The sequence below is a fragment of the Chionomys nivalis genome, chromosome 7 (genome assembly GCF_950005125.1).
Source record: "Chionomys nivalis chromosome 7, mChiNiv1.1, whole genome shotgun sequence".
Lineage (NCBI taxonomy): Eukaryota > Metazoa > Chordata > Mammalia > Rodentia > Cricetidae > Chionomys > Chionomys nivalis.
This window is the reverse complement of record NC_080092.1, coordinates 54,983,237-55,004,110: the sequence shown is the minus strand read 5'-3', so window position 1 is coordinate 55,004,110 and position 20,874 is coordinate 54,983,237. Positions and strand designations below refer to the sequence as shown.

At 40.5% G+C, this 20,874-nt stretch overlaps 1 protein-coding gene and 1 pseudogene across 1 annotated transcript; one reads left to right on the top strand and one right to left on the bottom strand.

Annotated features, from left to right (window-relative positions):
- Window positions 1-7,576: 7,576 nt before the first annotated feature.
- LOC130876794 (olfactory receptor 1L4) lies at window positions 7,577-8,521 on the top strand. Its single transcript, XM_057773406.1, has one exon. It carries the CDS (start codon window positions 7,577-7,579, stop codon window positions 8,519-8,521), a length of 945 nt encoding a protein of 314 aa, XP_057629389.1.
- Window positions 8,522-13,301: 4,780 nt separating this feature from the next.
- LOC130877028 (olfactory receptor 1E5-like) lies at window positions 13,302-14,251 on the bottom strand (annotated as a pseudogene).
- Between the last annotated feature and the right edge of the window lie 6,623 nt (window positions 14,252-20,874).

The window sequence follows — 20,874 nt, the reverse complement described above, 5'->3', positions numbered from 1 at the left end:
GCTCTTACATATTAATTTAACCTATTTCTATCAATCTGTGTATCACCACATGGCTGTGGCTTACCAGCTAAAGTTCTGACCAGTATCCATCTCTTGTGGCTCCATGGTGTCTCTCTTACTCTGCCCTTCTTTCTCCCAGCATTCATTTTCATCTTCTCTGCCTACCTAAGTTCTTCCCTATCAATAGGCCAAGCAGTTTCTTTATTCATTAACCAACAAAACCAACATGTAGACAGAAGGACCTCCCACATCAATTAAATAGCAACAAATACTAGCAAGCATGTGGGTCCATTACTGGTGGAAGTGCAAATCGGTGTAACTCCTATGAAAAACATTATCAAGGATCCAGAAAGAGCTAGAAATAGAACTGCTGTATGACTCAGATGTCCCATTCCCAGATGTATACACTGAGTACTTTATGTCCTTCTATCTAGACACTTGCTCATCCCTATTTATTGCTCCTCTATACACAATGGCTAGGAAATATAATCAATCTAGATGTCCATTAATTGATGAATGGATAATGAGAATGTTATACACATACATACATGATGGAATATTTAATCATCTATAAAAAGGATGAAGTTATACAATTTTCATGAGAATGAATCAAAGTAAAAAAAAGTACTGAGTTAACTTGGACACAGAAAAACAAACTTTAAAATTTCTTCCTTGAAATACACACACACACACACACACACATACACACACCATTCTGAGTTCATCTAGTGTTGCTCAGTAGTGACACTTGAGGTCCACTCAATAGAAAGGAATTCTTGCCTGGGCCCTTCAAACCTAACCCACTACTCATGGATGATGAGGTCATGAACCCTAGACAGGAGCTTACTACTGTCATTTCCCTAAGTCTAATTTCTAACTGTATTCCAAATATTTATCCTTGTGCTTACAGACAAGTCTAACTCTCCCTCCTTATCAAAGAGGCTTCTTTTTGACAGCAGATGCAAATTATTCCAGTCCCGTTTAAAACACAATGATGTATATTTAAAAAGTTTAAATCTTCCAATTATTCTACTTGGTTCAAAGCCTAATTTTTCCCAGAAGTGGTCCCTGAGCACTCAAGACACAAGTGCAGCTTCTTCTCTAAGCCCCTGGGGTGCTTGCTGTCCAGCCTTGTAGCCACTTGTGCCTAAGTCTTCTCTCCTCAAACTGAATGTTAGTGTCAGGGGCACATGATCACAATATCATACCTTCAAACATGAAGGGATCGTCAAACACTATCATTTTCACCCTTCTCTATTTGCCAACAAGGACACTGAGACCCAGAGGGGAAAGATATTGTTTTTCAAGGTCGAAGGAGTTGTGAATTAAATGTCTCACTTATTCCATACTTCTGTGGCATCCCTGGGATATCAGTAGAACAGGACATCTCTCATGGAGACTGGAGATGTCAAATGAATGAAGGCATGCTGGAGAAGTTTACAGGTGGGATGTGACTATCAGTTCCAGAGATAGCTAGGCGGATGGACAGATAAGGCAGACAATGTCCTCAGGAGGCACTGGGCCACTGGGAAATCAAGTGGCTCTTCCAGATCCAGAAGGGCACTTTGATGAGGCCAGTGAGGAGCTTGAGATACTCAGAAGGCTTTGGAACAAGGAGCAGAGACTATCTTACTCTTGCTCAACCAGGACAGGGTTATGATACCAGCAACTCTAATCTCACCACGGAGTGAGAGAGGACTACAAAGCAACACATTGTCCTGATCCAGATCCTGCTGCCTTGGGAACTCTGCCAGTAACTCCAGCCTCTCCTTCTATACTTCACTTCTAGGTGAGACCTGATCACCATGGTGGAGGGAAGTACCACCATCTGGGGCTTGGGAAATACTTCCAGTTCTGTACTGAGAGACTGGCATCTAGGTGGTCATTTAGGGGTACTTTCCTGATTTCCTCACAGCAGGTCAGGACAGTCTCCTCACCAGGCAAGGACACAACAAATTTGCAGATTTAGTTTGGAAAAGTCAGGAAGAGGAGGCCAGTGTCCTTTGTCTGTTGATCTTCTTCCAGCCATCTTTTAGAGAAGGAAGCAGTTAAGAGCACAAGACACTGAACGTGGGCCAGCATAGCCGCCATCCTGTCAAGGGGCATCTATTTCAATTCTGGATTCTCAGACACTCGATCTCTTCTCCCACTCCATTTCTGAAGCAGTATAAGAGAGGGGACATCAGGCTGACTGAAGTCCAGATTCCTCATGGGAAAAAAGATTACGGAGGACACAGTGCTCCTATAGTGTTTCCCAGATAATCAGTTGGTGACCCCTTTATCCCTAGCCAGCACGTCCTTTCACCGTTGGCTGTGGAAACAATCCTGTCTCTCCAGAGCCTATCTCCTGTAACTGCCCTGCTGCAAGCAGAGCAGTCTCAGTCTGTGCTTCGCAGGGCTGAGCCCAGGCACACTCACAGGAGAGAGGATGGGGTAGGGAGGAGGACAGGGTAGAATGATAGAAAGGTAATGTGGATAATTCAGTGTTCAGGGGGAAAAGGATGCAGAAGTACCCACCAATGAATGGCAGACAGCGTGGGAGTGGGTTGAATGATTGGCAAGGTTCAAAGTCTGTGACTGGAATTTTTTCTGGTCCCTAGATTGCTGAATGACTTCAGGTGCACTGTTCTCTGGACATTGATCCCCAAGTTTGGAGCATGGTTTTGGGAAGGACACCTAAAACTCATTGCCTTTTTTCCTGATTAAAAAGCAGGAAGGTTAGTGCTCTATGTCTTCTTCATCTGGGAATGTCCTCCTTGCCCATGCCCAAGTGTCTGCCTGGCATGGAGTAGACAAAATAGTTGAGAATGTTGAACAAATTGTTGAGAAGAAATGAGTGTAGAGTTGACAGGAAAGTAGAAGAGATATAGTTCTCTTCGGAATAGAAAGCGTTCTTGGGTGAAAAGCTAACTTTTCTATTGAAATGAAAGTCATGTGGATGCTGTTGAGAGAAAAATTGGGGCTGTTTGGGAAGAAGCGAGATTCAAGAAAGTACACAAAAACACTCAGGCCAAGAGTGTTGGAGGCACCATTTCCCCTGCTCATGCTCTTATGGAAGACAGACCTACAGCCAGAGAGAGCGAGGGCAGAGTTGGCAGGTGGTTGTGTACATCGAATCATGTGTTGGGTCACCCTGTATGTGGAGAGTCCATTGAAATCTTCATTTTTCTGTCATTTGTTCCTGTGTTCAGGTGCATGTGACACACATGACTATGTTTTGTGAAGTGTGTAGACTGTCTCTGTGTGAGTATTTTCTGGTATGTATGTCTGCATGCCTGCATATGTCAGGACATACTTGTGTCATTGTGTAGCCATGCATATATCAGGACATACCTGTGTCATTATGTAGCCAAGCTTATTAAGCTTTGGGTCTTCCTGTACCTGAACTGCTGGTGTATAGTTGACTCTGCTTGAGGTTTAGGGCAGCAGGTGCCTGGGCGACAAGGTTACTGGTTCTACATCTTATGCACCTCTGCTTCATTTTGTTCTCTTAAATAAGTCCTTCCCAATCATTTCAAAGCAGTACCTGCATTACCTGGAGCACTAAAGTATGGCCAGTATCCTAGAACCCAATCCTGTGCCAGGTATTCAGGAGCAGCCAACATATCTCACATAGTCAGAAATAGTTAGAAGCTGGAGGTATTACATTTATTAGGCACCTACTATCTGCTAAATGTTTATGAGGAGGAAGAAATATATATATATATATAATATATATTTGTAGATGAAGTATCTTACTATGTTGTATAGACTTATTTTGAACCCTTGGAGTAAGGTGGTGCTCCTAACTCATTATGGGCCACCATTCCCAGTTCTTAATTATTCCACTTAAGAGGAGAGAAAAAAAGCAGATCAAAGAGATCAAGTAAATTCCTTAAACTTCCCCTTGTAATTTCCTATTAAAAACTCTCCACCCTTGTTTGTTTGGTAAATAGTTTCAAGCTGACCCTGCTAAAATGCCACCTCCCCTGTGGAGCCTTCCCAGATGTCCAAGAGAATTAGGACAAAGCCCTGGAAAGTTCATATGTGAAAAGACAATTGATATTTATGTTTAGAAGGATTATCATCTAGGGGAAGATAAACAGCACAACAGAAAGAAATCATCAGCAACTGAGGTGTGAGTATAAATAAGAACTAGAAGAGAAGGGAGAGAGGCAGCAGAGGGAGCTGCGGAGTTCCAGAGAGGCTTCTGAAGGGTGATGGGAGCTATGTCTGGATGTTGGAGTAGGGTAGGAATAGTGTTTTAGGTGGGGAAAGAGTATGCTGGGAAGGCTTGTGAGAAGATGCAAGAAGCACTGAAAAGGCTAGTCAGGCTGACTTCTGAGGAAGGAGAAAGTTCTGGAAGCAGTTGGCATCAAGACTAGATTAGAATTCTGGGAGCCGTGTTGGAAAGCTTTCCTGAGTAAGGTAACCCACACTGTCTTCATTAGGTGACACAAGAGTTGGCCAGACAAAAAAGCTGGGTGGGAGGAATGCCCAGGGCTCTTACCTCTCAGGTCCCTCTCTCTAGAGCACAGAAAACTCACTGAGGTCACTGGGACTTCGTCTCAGGATGGATGGTAATACGTCTACCCTCAGGACTGGGGAGCTGTGGCCAGAAGGAGGACTGCATTTCAGATGCTTCAGACAGTATTGTGATCTGGCGTACAGCCTGTAGGTGAGAGAACTCAATATCTCCCTGCTGTTTCTTGCCTTGTGTCCTCCATACCTCCTACTCTGCCTCATCTCCACCTACTTTGCATGGCGTTGCGGGAAAGGGCATATGTGAGCTTCTGTTCTCCCACAAATCATCTTTCTGTGCCCTTGCAATCTCCTTCCTTTATTGTCAATGCTCTTCCTGCTCCTGTGAGTCTGTTTCTAGTGGTCTACTCATGCTTCCAAACTAAGTCCCAACTTCACGCCTCTGTTGGAATCTGTTGGAATCTCCCTTAAATCAGCCAGGCAGAAGAACACACCCCTGCTTGATACACACAGTTAAGATGGTGTTTACTACATTCTGCCTTGCTTGATATTAAGGTCACTGGCTAGCTCAACTGTAGTGCCTGTGCTCAATCCAGTGCTTGAACTGAATGGAACACTAAGAAGTAGACAGGAACTATATGGTAGAGCCACTATACTGCCCAGAAAACTCCCAAACAGGAACTCTTAAGGAAATGTCCAAAGCAAAGAATGATCAGAATGAAAAGGACATGGAAACAGAATGGTTTAAGATTAGATCTCAGGCACTATGGGCATTTGAACTGAAGAAGGATGGATGACTTATCACACATAGAAGAGATTGTTTGAACTGCCAGGTAAAAAGCTGTAGAGAAAGTCAGCTTGATACACAATCTCCCCAGAGGCTAAAATTGAGACTATTTGTAGTACTTACATGAAAGCTAGGTTCATCTCAATTAAAGAAACTAAAATAAATAAAAAGCTATAGCCCTCCAGTATCAGATTGATCTATCTCTAGAAGCCACCAGGAACCAACCAGAGGACAGGAAGAAGCCATCAGGTACTTGGGAAAGAGAGCTACCAGTTAGCATCTGCTCCCTGCTTAATCCTCACAGTACACTGTCTCATTTAATATTGATATCAAAATCTAAGAGAGAAATCAACATACTTTATAGACCAGAAGAATGGAGACTAAATGAAAGTGGCTCTGTGATTACACAGCCAATCATCAGAGACCCAGGCATCTCTGATTTCAAAGCCATGCTTTTTGCAACACCATATACACACCTAAGGGAGAGGTTAGGAAGACAGGCCTGGCACTGATGCCAATGTTGGAGTGGAGGAGTGCCAAGGTACTGACTTGATTTTCATGATCCTAGAAAGCAAGTTCCCCAGGATGGTTCATAAGTAACAATGACAGAGGAAGGAAAACAAAAAGGTAAGAAATGCCCAAAGCCTGTCCTGTCCTTCTCCTCCACTGTCCATTCTGCAGAAAGCTTTGTTCAAGATGTTCTTATTGGATAAACTGTGCTCAGATCTCTGGACAGAGCAGTACAATGTGGCTCTTTCCTGACAGTTTCTTGTCCCCTTATCCTCCAGGACCATACACAAGCTTGATCTTTCTCTTGGCAGATGGTGTGCAGGTCGGTTCAGTCACAGGACAATTTTAGCATGTTTGGAGCAATGTGAAGAAAGCGTGTTTTAGACAAGATGTTGAATGGGGACAAGTGAGGGCATTGTTTCTGAGACTACGGAAATGTTAAGTTTTCTGTTCGGTTGATTTTATGAGGCAAGTTCAGAGCAAGGGCAGGCTTTGGCCAGTGTATCTGTGGGTGTTCGACCCTCTTCTTCCTAAACCAATGGCCCACGTGCCCTCTTCCCGCTGTCTGGAATTCTCACAACAGTCCTGTTTAATGAACTCCTGCCCATTCTCAAAGACCCAACTCAGGTCATTTTCCTTTGAACTCTTCCCAGTCTCTCCGGGAAGAATTATATTCTACTCAGTTCACATTATTAGGAAAGTGCTAATCTCTCTGATCCTGAGAAAACTGTTGAAGGGCAAGAAGCTAAGGCTCATCCATCTCCCCATTTTCTATGGCACGCAGCATGGTGTCTGTGTCAACAAACCACACCCCATGGGTCAAATACAGCCAGACTCACTTTTAATACATACAGTTTTGTTAGAATACAGCAATAGGCATCCGTTTACACACTGTGGGTGTCTGTTTTTACAGCACAGTTGCAGAGCTAAGGGGGGGCGTGAGAGACTGTGCCATTGAGAAGAGGAGAATACCCACCTTCTGATCCTTTATGGGCAGTGCTAGCCAGTTCCTGAGCTAGCACATATGTAATGAAATGAACAGAAAATGCAGCAAGATGTTTTAGTATGAGATTTAGACTGGTGTCCAGATGGCCTGAGTCCTAACTCTGCCTCTGTCTAATTGCTTGATCAAGGATATAAGGATGGTGATGATGATGCTAGACCAAAACACAAAAGTTGTGAGCATTTATTACCTACTGGGCACCTACTAAGAATTTTAAACTTACCTCTTTATCCTCCCAATCAACCCCAGGATCAGACAATTATATTTTTCTCATGAAGAAGAAGAGATCAAGGCTCAGAGAGGTCACACTGCCTTTGCTGACACAGGGAGGCTCATCCAGGGCTGGGAATCAGGTTTTACTTGCTCCATAGGTTGGGATCCTAATTCCTTCCTCTTGAAAGCACACTTCCAAAACTAAGTTTCCTCATAAAATTAGCATTGGATGAGGAATGTGATTTTCAATCTACTTTACTAAGCAGAAATGTGTAAATATGTAGCATTAAAAATCATCTGGAGATGGTTCAGCAGTTAAGAGCCCTGGCTGCTCTTCCAGAGGACCACGGTTCAGTTTCCAGCACCCATATAGCAGCTTACAATCATCTCTAACTCCAATTCCGGGGGATCAGATACCCTCTTCTGGCTCCTCAGGTATGTGCATGATACACACAAACATGCAGATCAAACAGCAAATAGATTTAAAATATTGTTTTTAATTTAAAAATTATTTAAGGTCTAGAAAGTCTCCTCGGAGTTCCCAGAACTTAAGCTTCCTGTCTAATCTCTTCCTTCAGCATTCCCACGGGTACCTGACCTCCATGGCTGTGGCCAACCTCACATATCAACCACAGTTCCAGCTCCTTGGCTTGATGGATGGCACAGATGCCCACCCACTTCTGTTTCTGCTTTTCCTTAGCATCTACCTGCTCAATGCCCTGGGCAACCTGAGCATGGTGGTACTGGTAAGGTCAGACGGGGCTCTGTGCTCCCCCATGTATTACTTCCTGGGTCACCTGAGCCTAGTGGATGTCTGCTTTACCACAGTCACTGTCCCCAGACTGCTGACCACTCTACTCAATCCTGTCCAGGCCGTGTCCTTCCAGGCTTGCTTTGCCCAGATGTACTTCTTTGTAGCGCTAGGCATCACTGAGAGCTACCTGCTGGCAGCCATGTCCTACGACCGTGCAGTGGCTGTGTGCCGACCACTGCACTATGGTGCGGTCATGATGCCCTGGCGCTGCCTTGCGCTGGTGGCTGCTTCCTGGGCTGTGGCCCATCTGCATTCACTGTTGCACACACTGCTCATCTCTGCGCTCTCCTACCCTCGCTCTGCCCCAGTGCACCACTTTTTTTGTGACATGACAGTGATGCTGAGCTTGGCGACCTCGGACACGTCAGTGGCAGAGACTGCCATTTTCTCAGAGGGCCTGGCAGTGGTGCTGACTCCCCTGCTCCTTGTGTCCCTCTCCTATACCCGCATCCTCCTGGCAGTTCTTGGAGTGAGGACCACAGGAGGTCGGCGCCGTGCCTTTTCCACCTGCGGGGCCCACCTGGTGGTGGTATTGCTTTTCTTTGGCTCAGTCCTTTCTGTCTACTTCCGACCATCTTCTGCCTACTCAGCTCGCTATGACCGCCTGGCCAGTGTGGTCTATGCAGTGGTCACGCCGACCTTGAACCCTTTTATCTACAGTCTTCGTAACAAAGAAGTCAAGGGCGCCATAAAACGGGGGTTCAGATGGAGAGCTGCACCCCAAGATAAGTAATGGATGGTCTGGGCTAACTGTCACGTCAAAAATAGTACTAGCCCCAAATCAATATAGTCTCCTACCGTCTCTCTCCAAAATCAGTATATTCTCATTCATTTCCCCTTCCTTCAAGTTCTATTAATTTTGTTCCTACACAGACTTATGCCTAGTAAAATAAAAATTAGATCCCAAGCAAAATCTGACCACATGTTTGTATAGCAGTATGTAACAGAGTTAAGTGAATGACAGTAAATTGGATGCCTTTGTATGTTGTCTGGGTGCTCAATATAGAGTTTAGTTTCCAATTTGGAAAACTAAGAAGAGAACGGAAAGTAAAGATAAGGTCATCGGGTCATATAGCACCGTAAACACAGAGTACAGGTGACATCAATGGGCAAATGCAGAGGAACTGGGGAAGGTGGGGACGTGGCACTGGGCTTAAGGGGTCTTGCTGCTTGCACTGCAATGTCAGTCACAGCCATGCAGGCTCCTCTGGGGTACTTCCATATATTTTAAAAGCGATTTTCACTTATTTTTTAAATTCATAGATGCTCTCTTCTCTATTTACATTGTGAACATTCAAAGAGACAAAATTCTCCACCACCCACTCAAATAAACCTCAAGTACCGTCCCAGCTTCTCTGTGTACTAGTCTGCAATTTCCTTTTATTTCTTGAAATAATATATCTAGAAGAGCTTGTCGTATCAATATAAATTACCCCCTAATTCTGTAATGTGAACCCCCAGCTACATCTTCCACTGAATATTTAATCAGCCTTGGCAATACTTCCCACATACAAATATGTCTTCCCACCATCTCACCATTACAGAATAGAATGGACATTTAGCAATGAATTGCTTGTGGCAAATGCTGGCCTAAGTGTACCATGCACGTGACTCTCACTGAGTGAGAGTCCATGAGGAATTCACTCTGTTCAGCACAGGAAACTAGCGGCTGTGCCAAAGTCAGAAGCCTGAGAAATTCACTTTCTGTGTTGAATGTTCTTCTGCCTTTTCCACTTTATTGAACAACTTTCAGTTGCTAACATATAAACTCCTTGAACACATTTCTGTCTATGTTTGCTTGTTTTAGTTATTATTACTATTTTGTTATTTAGTTATTTTTGTGTAGTGTGCTTCTTCAATGTTTGTGTAGCACACACATTGGTGGAAGTCAGCTTCCCTTTGTTTGTCCTGTTCTACTTTTACATTGTCTCTTTTCCTGCTCATCTGACTTCTTTTTTACTTAGATTTCTTTATGCTTTTATTCATCTTTGCATTGTTTTACTTGACAAAGAACGGACATTTAGTTTAACTGATAGCAGCTCTTTTGTTTCTTGACTTTCAACTCTATCCATGCTCTTCACACTCACATTTATTAATTTCTACATCTTTTTTCAATAATTTTGTGTTTCTCTTATAGATTCTTTAAGGCTTATGTATCATCTTGACTTCCAGAAAGAGTGTCTTATATCATAATCATTGTGATGGGACTTGACATCTCATCTGTTAGTATTAACAATCTGTGGTTGCCCTTGGAGAATGGAGTTGATGACCCCCTCAGATCTCAGGAGTCATATAGCTCTACTGCACTGCAGCCTTAGATGTTACAACAGAGTCTCTTATCTTGAAAGCTTCTGGAAATTCAGGCTCTAAACTCCTACTACTGTATGAGCTCCAACAGTTCATGTAAGGACCTTTTATATCCTCATGCCTTTGGGTGGTCAAGAACATTCAGATTTGTGCATGGAGTACTTTAGTCACTAGTGCCTAACCTATTGCTTCCATGATGTTGCTCTTCTAAAAACCTTCCTATTTCCAGGGTACCACTGAACATATAGAGGGAGTTTGCCATCCCCTTTCAATATCCAAACTTTCTTGGATGTCATTTTTTTCTTATCCAGAGTATTTTTATTTTTGCCATCTTTCTAATTAAAATATGATTACATGATTTCCTTTCTCCCTCTCTTATTTCAACTCCCCCATATCTTCTATGCACTCCCTCTCAAATTCATGGCCTCTTTTTATTTATTACTGTTACATACGTATGCACATAAATATATAAATACAACCTGCTGAGTCCATTTAGTGTTGTTGTGTGTATATGATTTGAGGTATGGCTACTTGTTATTGAATGACCAATTAGAAAACATCTCCTTGGGGAAGACTAATGGCTTTCCACACAGGTATTTTACTTATTTTTATTGAAATTATACTTCATACAATGTATTCTGATCATGGTTTCCCTTCTCCAACTTGTCTCAGATCCTCTTTACTCACCCAAATCCACACCCTTTCTCCCTCTATCATTGGAAACACAATAGGCATCTAAAAACAAGGTAAAATGAAATAAAAACTAGAACAGGACAAAACAAATTTAAAAAGCCAAAGAAAAGGCACAAAAACCACATACAGAGAGACTCATAGACACACAAATTTGTACACAGAGAAATCCCACAAAAAGACAGAAACCATGATATATAGGCAAAAAGTCTGTGAGGTAAAAAACAAAAGAAAAAATGAAAAACCTCAAAAAATATCCATTGAGTTCATTTTCTGTTGACCATCTACTGCTGGTTATGAGTCCTGCCCTTAAGCCACACAGTTATTTTAGATGTATATCTGTCAAAGCTTACCTTCTGTACTAGGAGAGAAATACAGTGGCATCTGCAAATGATAGACTACAGAAAGAAATTTGAGATGATCACTTAGCACATGCACAGGTAGTTTCCTTAAGTACTTGAAGATAGTGACAGCTGGTTTGCCAGTGATAGGCAGAGGATAATTATTCCTAAGCCGAATTTCAAGTGGATCAGAAATAGAGTTAAAGAAACTAAGACTTCACACAGAGTGTGAGATGGCACTATATAATATTTTAATAGAAAACTCCTTTTCAAGGACTACAAGAGGAAAACGTATTAGAAAATAAGAGCAACTTCTTTTTCTACCCCAAATTTAAAATCTTAAGTAAGAGAAAAGTAAACAAATAACCAGCGGAGGAAAATGCCATCAACCAAATAAAATGACAATATCTCTAAGAGGAAAAAGAAAGGAAAGCAACGTAAGGCAAAGATGTTGCTCAAAGAACACACGAAAGAAAATGTAACTGATAAATATAGAGAAAGGGTTTTCTTCACCAAAACAGTAATTCAATTTAAAAAGAGTAAAATCTTATATTTTACCTACGAGAGCAATAAACATCTGAAAGGAAAATTCCAACATTGGGGATGCTAAAGAAGCAACAATCTTCCCATTTTCTTTGGGGAGATCAGAGTAGAAGAATGTCTCCAGCAATTTGGCAGTTTCCACTCAATTATAAAATGGAGATATAATTTGAGCTAATATAGTTATTCCTGAGAATGTATCCTTGGGAAAATAGGACAACATTGCACATTATTTGGATTAAGATGTAAAATTAAGGCAGTATTATTTAAATCAAGAACAAACGTAAAACAATCCAATGTCCATCAAAATCAAGTTATTGAAATACATTATTCTAAAAGTGTTACAAGTCCTGTCAGGTTTGGTGGGGATGCACACTGCCAGTCCTGTTATTCAGGAGGCTGAGGCAGATGAATCACTGCAAATTTAAGGCCAGCCTGAGCAACATGGAGAGATCCTGCCTCAAAACAAAATAGAAAATATAAAAACAATACAAGCCATGCGAAATATTGAGTCCACAGTACATTTTAAATGAAAACAATTAAACAACTGTTTAGGTCACTTGTTTATTATATCCACTGCTAGGCTGTACAAAGACAATATGTAGAATAACAACTTTTAACTATTTGATAGAGAAGGGTCCAGAACCATAAGGAGACCTTCACATTTGTTAGTTAGATGCCTTCAAGTAGCTATCTACTATTTTAGTCGTCAGTGAGTTTTTGAAAATAGTAAAAAAGTCAACATTGGCATTATTGGAAGATTTCTTTCAAAGGTAGTCTTTTAGGCTACCTTTAGAAAATATGAAAGATGAGTCAATTCAAGAAATCATCTTGAATAAACAAAGCCTTGTTCGTTTTAGGAATTAGCAATCACCTATCTTCGGGATGTTTATACCTGGTTTAAAGAAGATAAATAAAGGGGAACATTACATTATTTTAACATATAAGGGAGGAAGAACTTACCTAAGGATGACAAATAGATTCTAGACATATCACTAGTTCCATTTCTTTAGACTGTACCCTGGGCCACTCTTTTACTACCTGTAAATTAACCAACATATAATAGGACTGAATAACTCATCCCAGATTGCACAACTTTAATTCAAACGAGGAATTATCATACAATATGTAGACATCATCAATAGAAATAGTTCATCATTAACTGAGAAATAATTGGTGCTGTGATTTCCAAACAATGATAATTTTATAATATGACCATGAAAGAAGTTCTTAATCAACACAAGGAAGAAACTATGAAGAAAATAAATGACTCCACAGAACATATTTTTTAGACCAAGTGCATCTTAAGCTGGAAATAGTCCTCACTGAATAGATACTTTTCTCAGAAGCGAAGTAGTAAGGTGGCTGAGGAGTTGGAGATGTTTTCGTGAAATTGGAAACACTGTATATTCTTTGAACACTACACACCAATGTTAGTGCTTACACAGACTTAAATGGTAATCAAGGAGCACCCTGGGTGTGCCAGGTCTTAGGTTATGCCACACATGAAGTATAGCGGTAAATTCAAGATTCTTGATGGATTCTAGCTACTGGAACTTGAGGAAGCCCCTTCATATGACACTATTTGAAATAAACTGTGCTTACTATTTGAAAACATATTTTTAATCATTAGAGTCATTGTCTCAGAGAAAAGTTAGTCATCTGCTTTGAAAACACCCTTCGTAAAGCCCCCTTTATATCCTGATTTCTGAAGCTATATATGAAGGGGTTCAGCATCGGGGTCACCACTGTGTACATCACAGTCATGACAGTCTCCTTCACAGTTGAGTTATCAGTTGAAGGACATAAGTAGAGACCAATGATTGTCCCATAGAAGAGAGACACCATAGAGAGGTGGGAACCACAGGTGGAGAAGGCCTTTCATATGCTTCTAGAAGAGGGAACCTTGAGGGTGGAGGACACTATTCGTACATAGGATAAAAATATCAATAGGAATGAAAGAATAATATCAAGTCCTCCCATGATAAATATCACCGTTTCATTGACTTGAATATCAGAGCAGGCTAACTTCAGAAGAGCAGACATATCACAGAAGAAGTGAGGGATCATATGGTTAGCACAGAAAGAAAGCCGAGCCATGAGCAGTGTGTGTGACAAAGAGATGACTGTGGTCAGTAGCCAAGAAGTGCCACCAGGCAGAGACACAACTTTGGGCTCATGATGCTAGCATAGTGCAGGGGAAAGCAGATGGCCACATAACGGTCATAGGCCATGACCACAAGGAGGAAGCTCTCGAGGCCTGCAAAAAGTAGGAAAAAGTACATTTGTGTCAGGCAGGCAGCAGAAGGGATGGATGGGTCCTGGCTCTCCATGTTCTGCAGCAGTTTGGGAATGGTGACAGAGGAAAAGCAGAGGTCAGAGAAGGACAAATTACTGAGAAACAAGTACGTGGGCATGTGGAAATGGGAGTCCAGTTGAATAAGGACAATGATGAGGAGGTTCCCCAGGACGGTGGTGAGGTACATGGTCAGGAACAGGGCATAGAGCAGGTCTTGCTGGAGGGGTTCAATGGGCAAGCCCAGGAGGAGGAACTCTGAGACAACAGTTTGATTTCTTCTTCCCATGTTGACTTCTTAACCTTTTCAAACTTAAGAATTATTTGAATGAATACACAAACATGTAAACAATGCAGAACTTTTAGGAAGACATTTCAAAAACTAGATCTAACATTTGTGTATCATACAAGATTACTTCATTAGTCATTACTTTTTATTCCAAGTACCTAATAAATTGTACATTCAATAATACTGACTTCTATAACAATGTTTTTCTGAAAGTATATTTGTTATCCCAGCTACCTGGAAAACCGAAGCAGGAGGATCTGAAGTCCAAGGCCTGCTTGAACCACATGGTGAACTTGGGTCCAGCCTTGCAACTTAATGAGACCCATCTCAATCTAAAATTAAAAACGGCTGGGGCTTACTTAGAATTTCCAGTGCTGTGATAAAACACCATGACCAAAAGCAACTCGAGGAAAGGATTTGTTTCATTTACATTTACACATCACAGGTCATCAACAGAGGAAGTCGGAGCAGGAGCTTAAGCAGGGCGGGAACCTGGAGGAAAAACTGATGCAGAAGCCATGGAAGAATGCTGTTTCCAGTCGTTCCATTGGTTTTCTTAGAGTAGCAAAGACCACCACTCACAATGAGCTGTGCACTTCTACATCAGTCATCAATAAAATAAAATGCCCCACAGGCTTGCCTAGAGGTCAGTCTGGTGGAGACATTTTCTTTTTTTCTTTTTTTTTTTTTTTATTCTTTTTTACTTAGAATTTCCAACTGCTCCCCGTTTCCCATTTCCCTCCCCCTCCTCCCACATATTGCCCCCTCCCTCTGTTCCCCTCCCCCTATCCCCACTCCACTTCTCCTCCCCCTAGTCCACTCCCCCTCCCTCTCGATACTGAAGAGCAGTCCAAATTGAGGTTCCTTCCTCCCAAATGGCTCTAACTGCTGTTAAGTTGGTATAAACTACCAGCACAGGCCGTGAGTGTAGTTCAGCAGCAGAACACTTGCTTAGCATGTGCAATGTACTGTTAAATCTTCGACCCTGGTTTAAAAACAAGTTTTATAATTGTGCCATGAATGGATTTGGATGAGCAAATAGGTACAAATAATACACAAACCAGAAAACATTTTATCATTCTTATCACTCTGGACTGATTTCACGGTGATGGTGGTGTTAAAAATGTTGCCTGTGGTACTGTTCTTAAGTTTAGAGCAACAACTGTCAAAGCTTACTGCTTCCCAGTGCCAGGATATGCACGTGAAGCAATAGCCCTCATTACTTTTCACAGCAATCTCATACATAGATTCTGTTACTCAATATTTTTAAGATAATAAGCAGACATTTAAAATCATTTAGCAATTCACCCAAGACCTCACACATATTAAACAACAGTCCTGGGTGTTACGTTCAGATAATCCTACTTCAGTGCCTTGTGTTCAGCTAAGAGAATGTTTGAGAATGGTTCCACATAGCAGGTTGGTATATGCTATCTGGAGAAAACCTTACAGATGAGAATAGGGAAAAATGAGTCGGGGAAGCATAGGACATGTTCGTTGTTTTCATTCACACATCTGATGGGTAAGGGAAGCTGCGTAAGGAATACCCAGCAGCACAGCCAATTCCACTTGTTTAGAGAACACAAGGGCAAACAATAAGCCCCTTTGGTAAAAGAGCCCAAAAGAACTAGACACCATGGAGTATACAATACTAATAAGCCAATTTGAGGATCAAGGAATCAAACATAAACCCTGCATTGTCTGAATGTGTGAACATGTAGAGAATAACTATGAGACATTAACCCTTTGATGATGATTCTTTTCTCTCTCTCTTCACCTCCTGCTACTGAGGCAGGCAATCATCTCTGTATTTACTGCTTCAGGATACAGACAAGGCTAAAAAACAGAATCTGTAAGTTTTCTTAGTTCTGGCTTCCCAAGCCTCAAAAACCAGAATAAGTGAAAAATTTACTGGTGGATAAAACAAAACAAAAGAACAACAAAAATTTCTGGACAGAAGTAGAAGATGAAAAGAAGCATCTTTCCATGAACCAGGAAAGATTCCCTAAAACAAGAGAGCAGAGTGAGGGTGAGTCAATGGTTTGTGTGTGGATCCCCTCGTTGGGGGAGCTGGCAATATTAATAGAAGACATGAAGATTAAATACAAGCTTATTAAGATGGGGAATAAAACCTTTCAAAACTGCCATATTTAATAAGTCACAAAACCGGCAGATTTGATAAATTGACTTTTGTCAATGGATAAACGTAAGTAACTAATATGTATTAAAGAACTAGAAGGCAATCAATGTTGGATGTATGGCCCTCATTGTATCATGTCCCAAGTCGCCAATGGTTGCCACTCACTTTCCTTTCTAATCAATTAGAGCTGGCATGAAATTAATTGAAGGGAATAATTGATATCTAATAAAAGTCCTTAGGTTGCTGGGAGTGATGGTACATGCTTTTAATCCTACTACTCGGGAGGCAGAGGTAAGTGAATCTTACCTCTGTGAATTCAAGGCTAGCTTGGTGTGTACAAAGCAAGTTTCAGGAAAGTCAGGGCTGTTACAGAGAGAAATCCAGTCTCAAAACCACAAACAAACAAACAAACAAACCCTAGCAATTCCTAGGCCAACAGTAAGTGTGTGAAAACGTCAATATTATTATTCATTGGGGAAATATAAATTGAAATCATTGGAAGATACTACTACATCTCATCAAAAGAGCTAGAAAAAAAGATCAAAAATGGCAAGTGTTAACAAGGATTTAAAACCACACTCATACATACCAGTAAAATTTTGTTTATATAGGGCTGGAGAAGTGGTTAAGTGGTTAGAGCACTGACTGCTCTTCTAGAGGACCCCAATTCAGTTCCCAGCACCCTTATGGTGACTCACAACCATCTGTAACTCGAGATCCAGGAGATCTAATGTCCTCTTCTGGCTTCAGTGGACACTGTATCCATGTGGTACACAGAATCACATGGAGGCAAAACACCCAATAGACATAAAAATTCATTTAAAATTTTAAATATATATTGTATTATAATATATAAAGGTACATTATATTTATTATCTTATTTATAGTGAGATGTGAAATACTAAAGACACTTTGTTAACTGTATTTCTTGAAATCCAGCATCCAGTTAGCTCTGTTTTTACCTGATTGTGAACACTAATGTGATAAATTGGCAAATGAGCACTGTATGTTAAAACAATGGGAATTTGAACAAGGAATTCATAGTCACAAGGTCTCTCCCTCATAAATATAAAAATTATTTCTTAGGGGACGTTCAGAGATAGTGATGTCCTTGGTTAAGTCTGATAGCTGACCAGTTTTGGCTAATTTAATAAGAAACAGCATCCTTATGTTGCGTATCTCGGACAACATCCATGTCATTTTATTGGAGTTTTCCAAATACACAATAGAAAAATCTATCCTATCAATGGTCAATAAAATATATATTAGTGAGGTTTTTAAACTGTCAAAATGAGACTGGGTTATAGCTCAATGGTAGAAAACTTGACTAGGCTGTGTGAGACCTGGATTTGCTCACAATCATCACACATAAAACCATCTCTGATGGTGTACTTGGATTGGAGAGATGCTGGAAGATTTCATTGAGGAGGAATGAGTCTCTACTACAGAGAACAACTGCAGATAGCAATATATTGTGTTCTTTAAAACTATTTAAAGTCGGTATTAAAATGTTCTCATTATGAAATGGTAACTTTTTTTCTTCTTCTCCGTACTTCCCCCTTCTTGAAGATCCAATTCCCTCATGTTTCCTCTTCCCTCCCTTTTCCCCCTTCCCCTCCCATTCTATACTCTCTTATCCTCCCCTGAAAAAACTCCCAGTTTTCTCAGGAGATCTTGTTTGTTTCTCTTTCCCAGGGGATCCATGTATGTCTTTCTTAGGGTTCTCCTTGTTACCTATCTTCTCTGGGATCATGGATTATGGGCTGGTTATCCTTTGCTTTATTCTAATATTCACTTATGAGTGAATACATATCATGTTTGTCTATCTGAGTCTGGCATACCTCACTTGGGGTGTTTTTTTTCTAAATCTATCCATTTGCATGTCAATTTCAAGATGTCACTTTTTACAGCTGTGTAGTATTCCACTGTGTAAATGTACCACATTTCTTTGTCCATTCTTCAGTTGAGGGGAACCTAGGTCCTTATAGTAAGAGTGTGCGCCCTGTAGGTATATGCCCAAGAGTGGTATTGCTGGGTTTTGAAGTAGACTAATTCCCTGAGGAACTGCTGCACATTTTTCCAAACTGACCATATAAATTTGCACTCCCACCAGCAATGAAGGAGTATTTCTATTACTCCACATCCTCTCCAGTATAAGCTATCATTGATGTTTCTGATCTTACTCATTCTTTCAGGTGTAAGATAGTATCTCAGAGTAATTTTGATTTGCATTTCCCTGATGGCTAAGGATGTTAAGCAATTTCTTAAGTGTTTTTCAGTCATTTGCAATTCTTTTGTTGAGAATTCTATATTTATATCTGTACCCCATTTTTTATTGGATTATTTGGTAATTTGATGTCTAGTTTCTTGAGTTCTTTGTATATTTTGGAGATCAGTTCTCTGTCTGATGGCGAGGTTGGTAAAGATCTTTTCCCATTCTGCAGGCTGCTGTTTTGTCATAGTGACTCTGTCATTTTCCTTACAGAAACTTCTCAGTTTCAGGAGGTTCCATTTATTAATTGTTGATCACAGTGTTTGTGCTACTGGTGTTGTATTTAGGAAGTGGTCTCCTGTGCTCATGCATTCAAAGCTACTTCCCACTTTCTCTTCAATGAGGTTCGGTGTAGCTGGATTTATGTTGAGGTCTTGAATCCATTTGAACTTAAGTTTTGTATATGGGACTAGATATGGACATATTTGCAATCTTTTACAACTTGACATCCAGTTATGCCAGCACCATTTGTTGAAAATGCTTTTTTTTTTCCATTGTGTAATTTTAGTTTCTTTGTCAAAAAAAAAAAAAAAGGTAATTCTCTTTCTGAGTTGCATCTTTATGTGGTTTGGGTACCAGGGTAACTGTCACCTCATAAAGAGAGTTTGGCAATGTTCCTTCTGTTTTGAGTATGTGGAATAATTGTTTTGAATTCTTTTTATATTATTATTATTTTATTGATTGATTTTTACTGAGCTATATATTTTTCTCTGCTCTCCTCCCTTTCAACTTTCTCTCAAGATCCCCATGCTCCCAATTTACTCAGGAGATCTTGTCTTTTTCTACTTCCCATGTAGATTAGATCCATGTATGTATCTCTTAGGATCCTCATGGTTGTCTAGGAGTGTGTGAAATAATTTGAGGAGTATTGGTATTAGCTCTTCTTTTAAACTGTGATAGAATTCTGTGCTGAAATCATCTGGCCATAGGCTTTTTTTTTTTGTCTGGGGGACTTTTGATGATTATTTCTATTTCACTAGGGATTATAGGTCTGTTTAAATTATTTATCTGTTCTTTATTTAATTTTGGTTTGTGATACCTATCCAGAAAATTGTTCATTTCCCTTAAATTTTTCAATTTTTTGGAGTACAGGATTTTGATATATGACCTGATGATTATCTGGATTTCCTCTGTGTCTGTTTTTGTGTCCCCCTTTTCATTTCTGGTTTTGTTAATTTGCATATTCCCGCTTTGCTTTTTGGTTAGTTTGGATAAGGGTTTGTCTATCTTGTTAATTTTCTCAAAGAACCAATTCTTTGTCTCATTGATTCTTTGTATTGCTTTCTTTGTGTCTGTTTTTATTAATTTCAGCCCTCAATTTGATTATTTCCTGTCATCTACTCCTCCTGGGTAAGTTTGCTTCTTTTTGTTCTAGAGCTTTCACATGTTCTGTTAAAGTTGTTTCTGTGAGATTTCTCCAGGTTCTTCATATAGGCACTTAGTGCCATTTTATTGACCTTTGCTTAATCACAAAAGTAGGAGAATCCCATGGACTGTTAGATTCTTCTGTATGTCCATTTCCAAGTTGTTCCTGGGCAGCTAGTATCTCTTCTTTACAGTAAGTGGCCACTGATCCACCCAGATGGGATCCTTAGAGAACCATGTTACAAGATTGGCATGCTATTTCTCAGCAGTCATTAGAAAAAATACCCCAGATCTCATCTATTATTTTGAAATGGGATTTAAAGGTTCAGTTATTCCATGCAACTCTTCCCAAACCTTTCCCAGGAATCCATTCTTTGAGAGTATCATCTTTTCAGCTGAGGCATTAGGTACAAAGAGATATATGCCTAGGTTTTAAAGGACATCTCTTCCCCACAAATTAACTGCCAGAAAAATCAAAATTCTGTAGTTCCATGTCTGGTGCCTGGGAATTTATGTTCAAAGGGTTTAGATGGCTATGCCTCCCCAGCTTTGCTGCCTGCAAAGGACCCTTTTCTTGGGTCTTTTACACTCACTATTTGGAGCTCCTCTTGGCCAATATCTCATAGTTCTGAAATATTCAACATATAGGGGTCTCTACTAAAATTTAGGATTGAGTTTCACAGCTTCACCCAATGTCCTCACACAGCCTTCGTTCACTTGCTGTCTGTACTTGGTGGCTCTCTGAAACCATGGTGGAACAGTTAATGAGCACTTCACTCTGAAATCTTTCATGTCTCTAATGACAACATTGTGTAGATGGCACAGCTAACTTGTAATGGACACTGG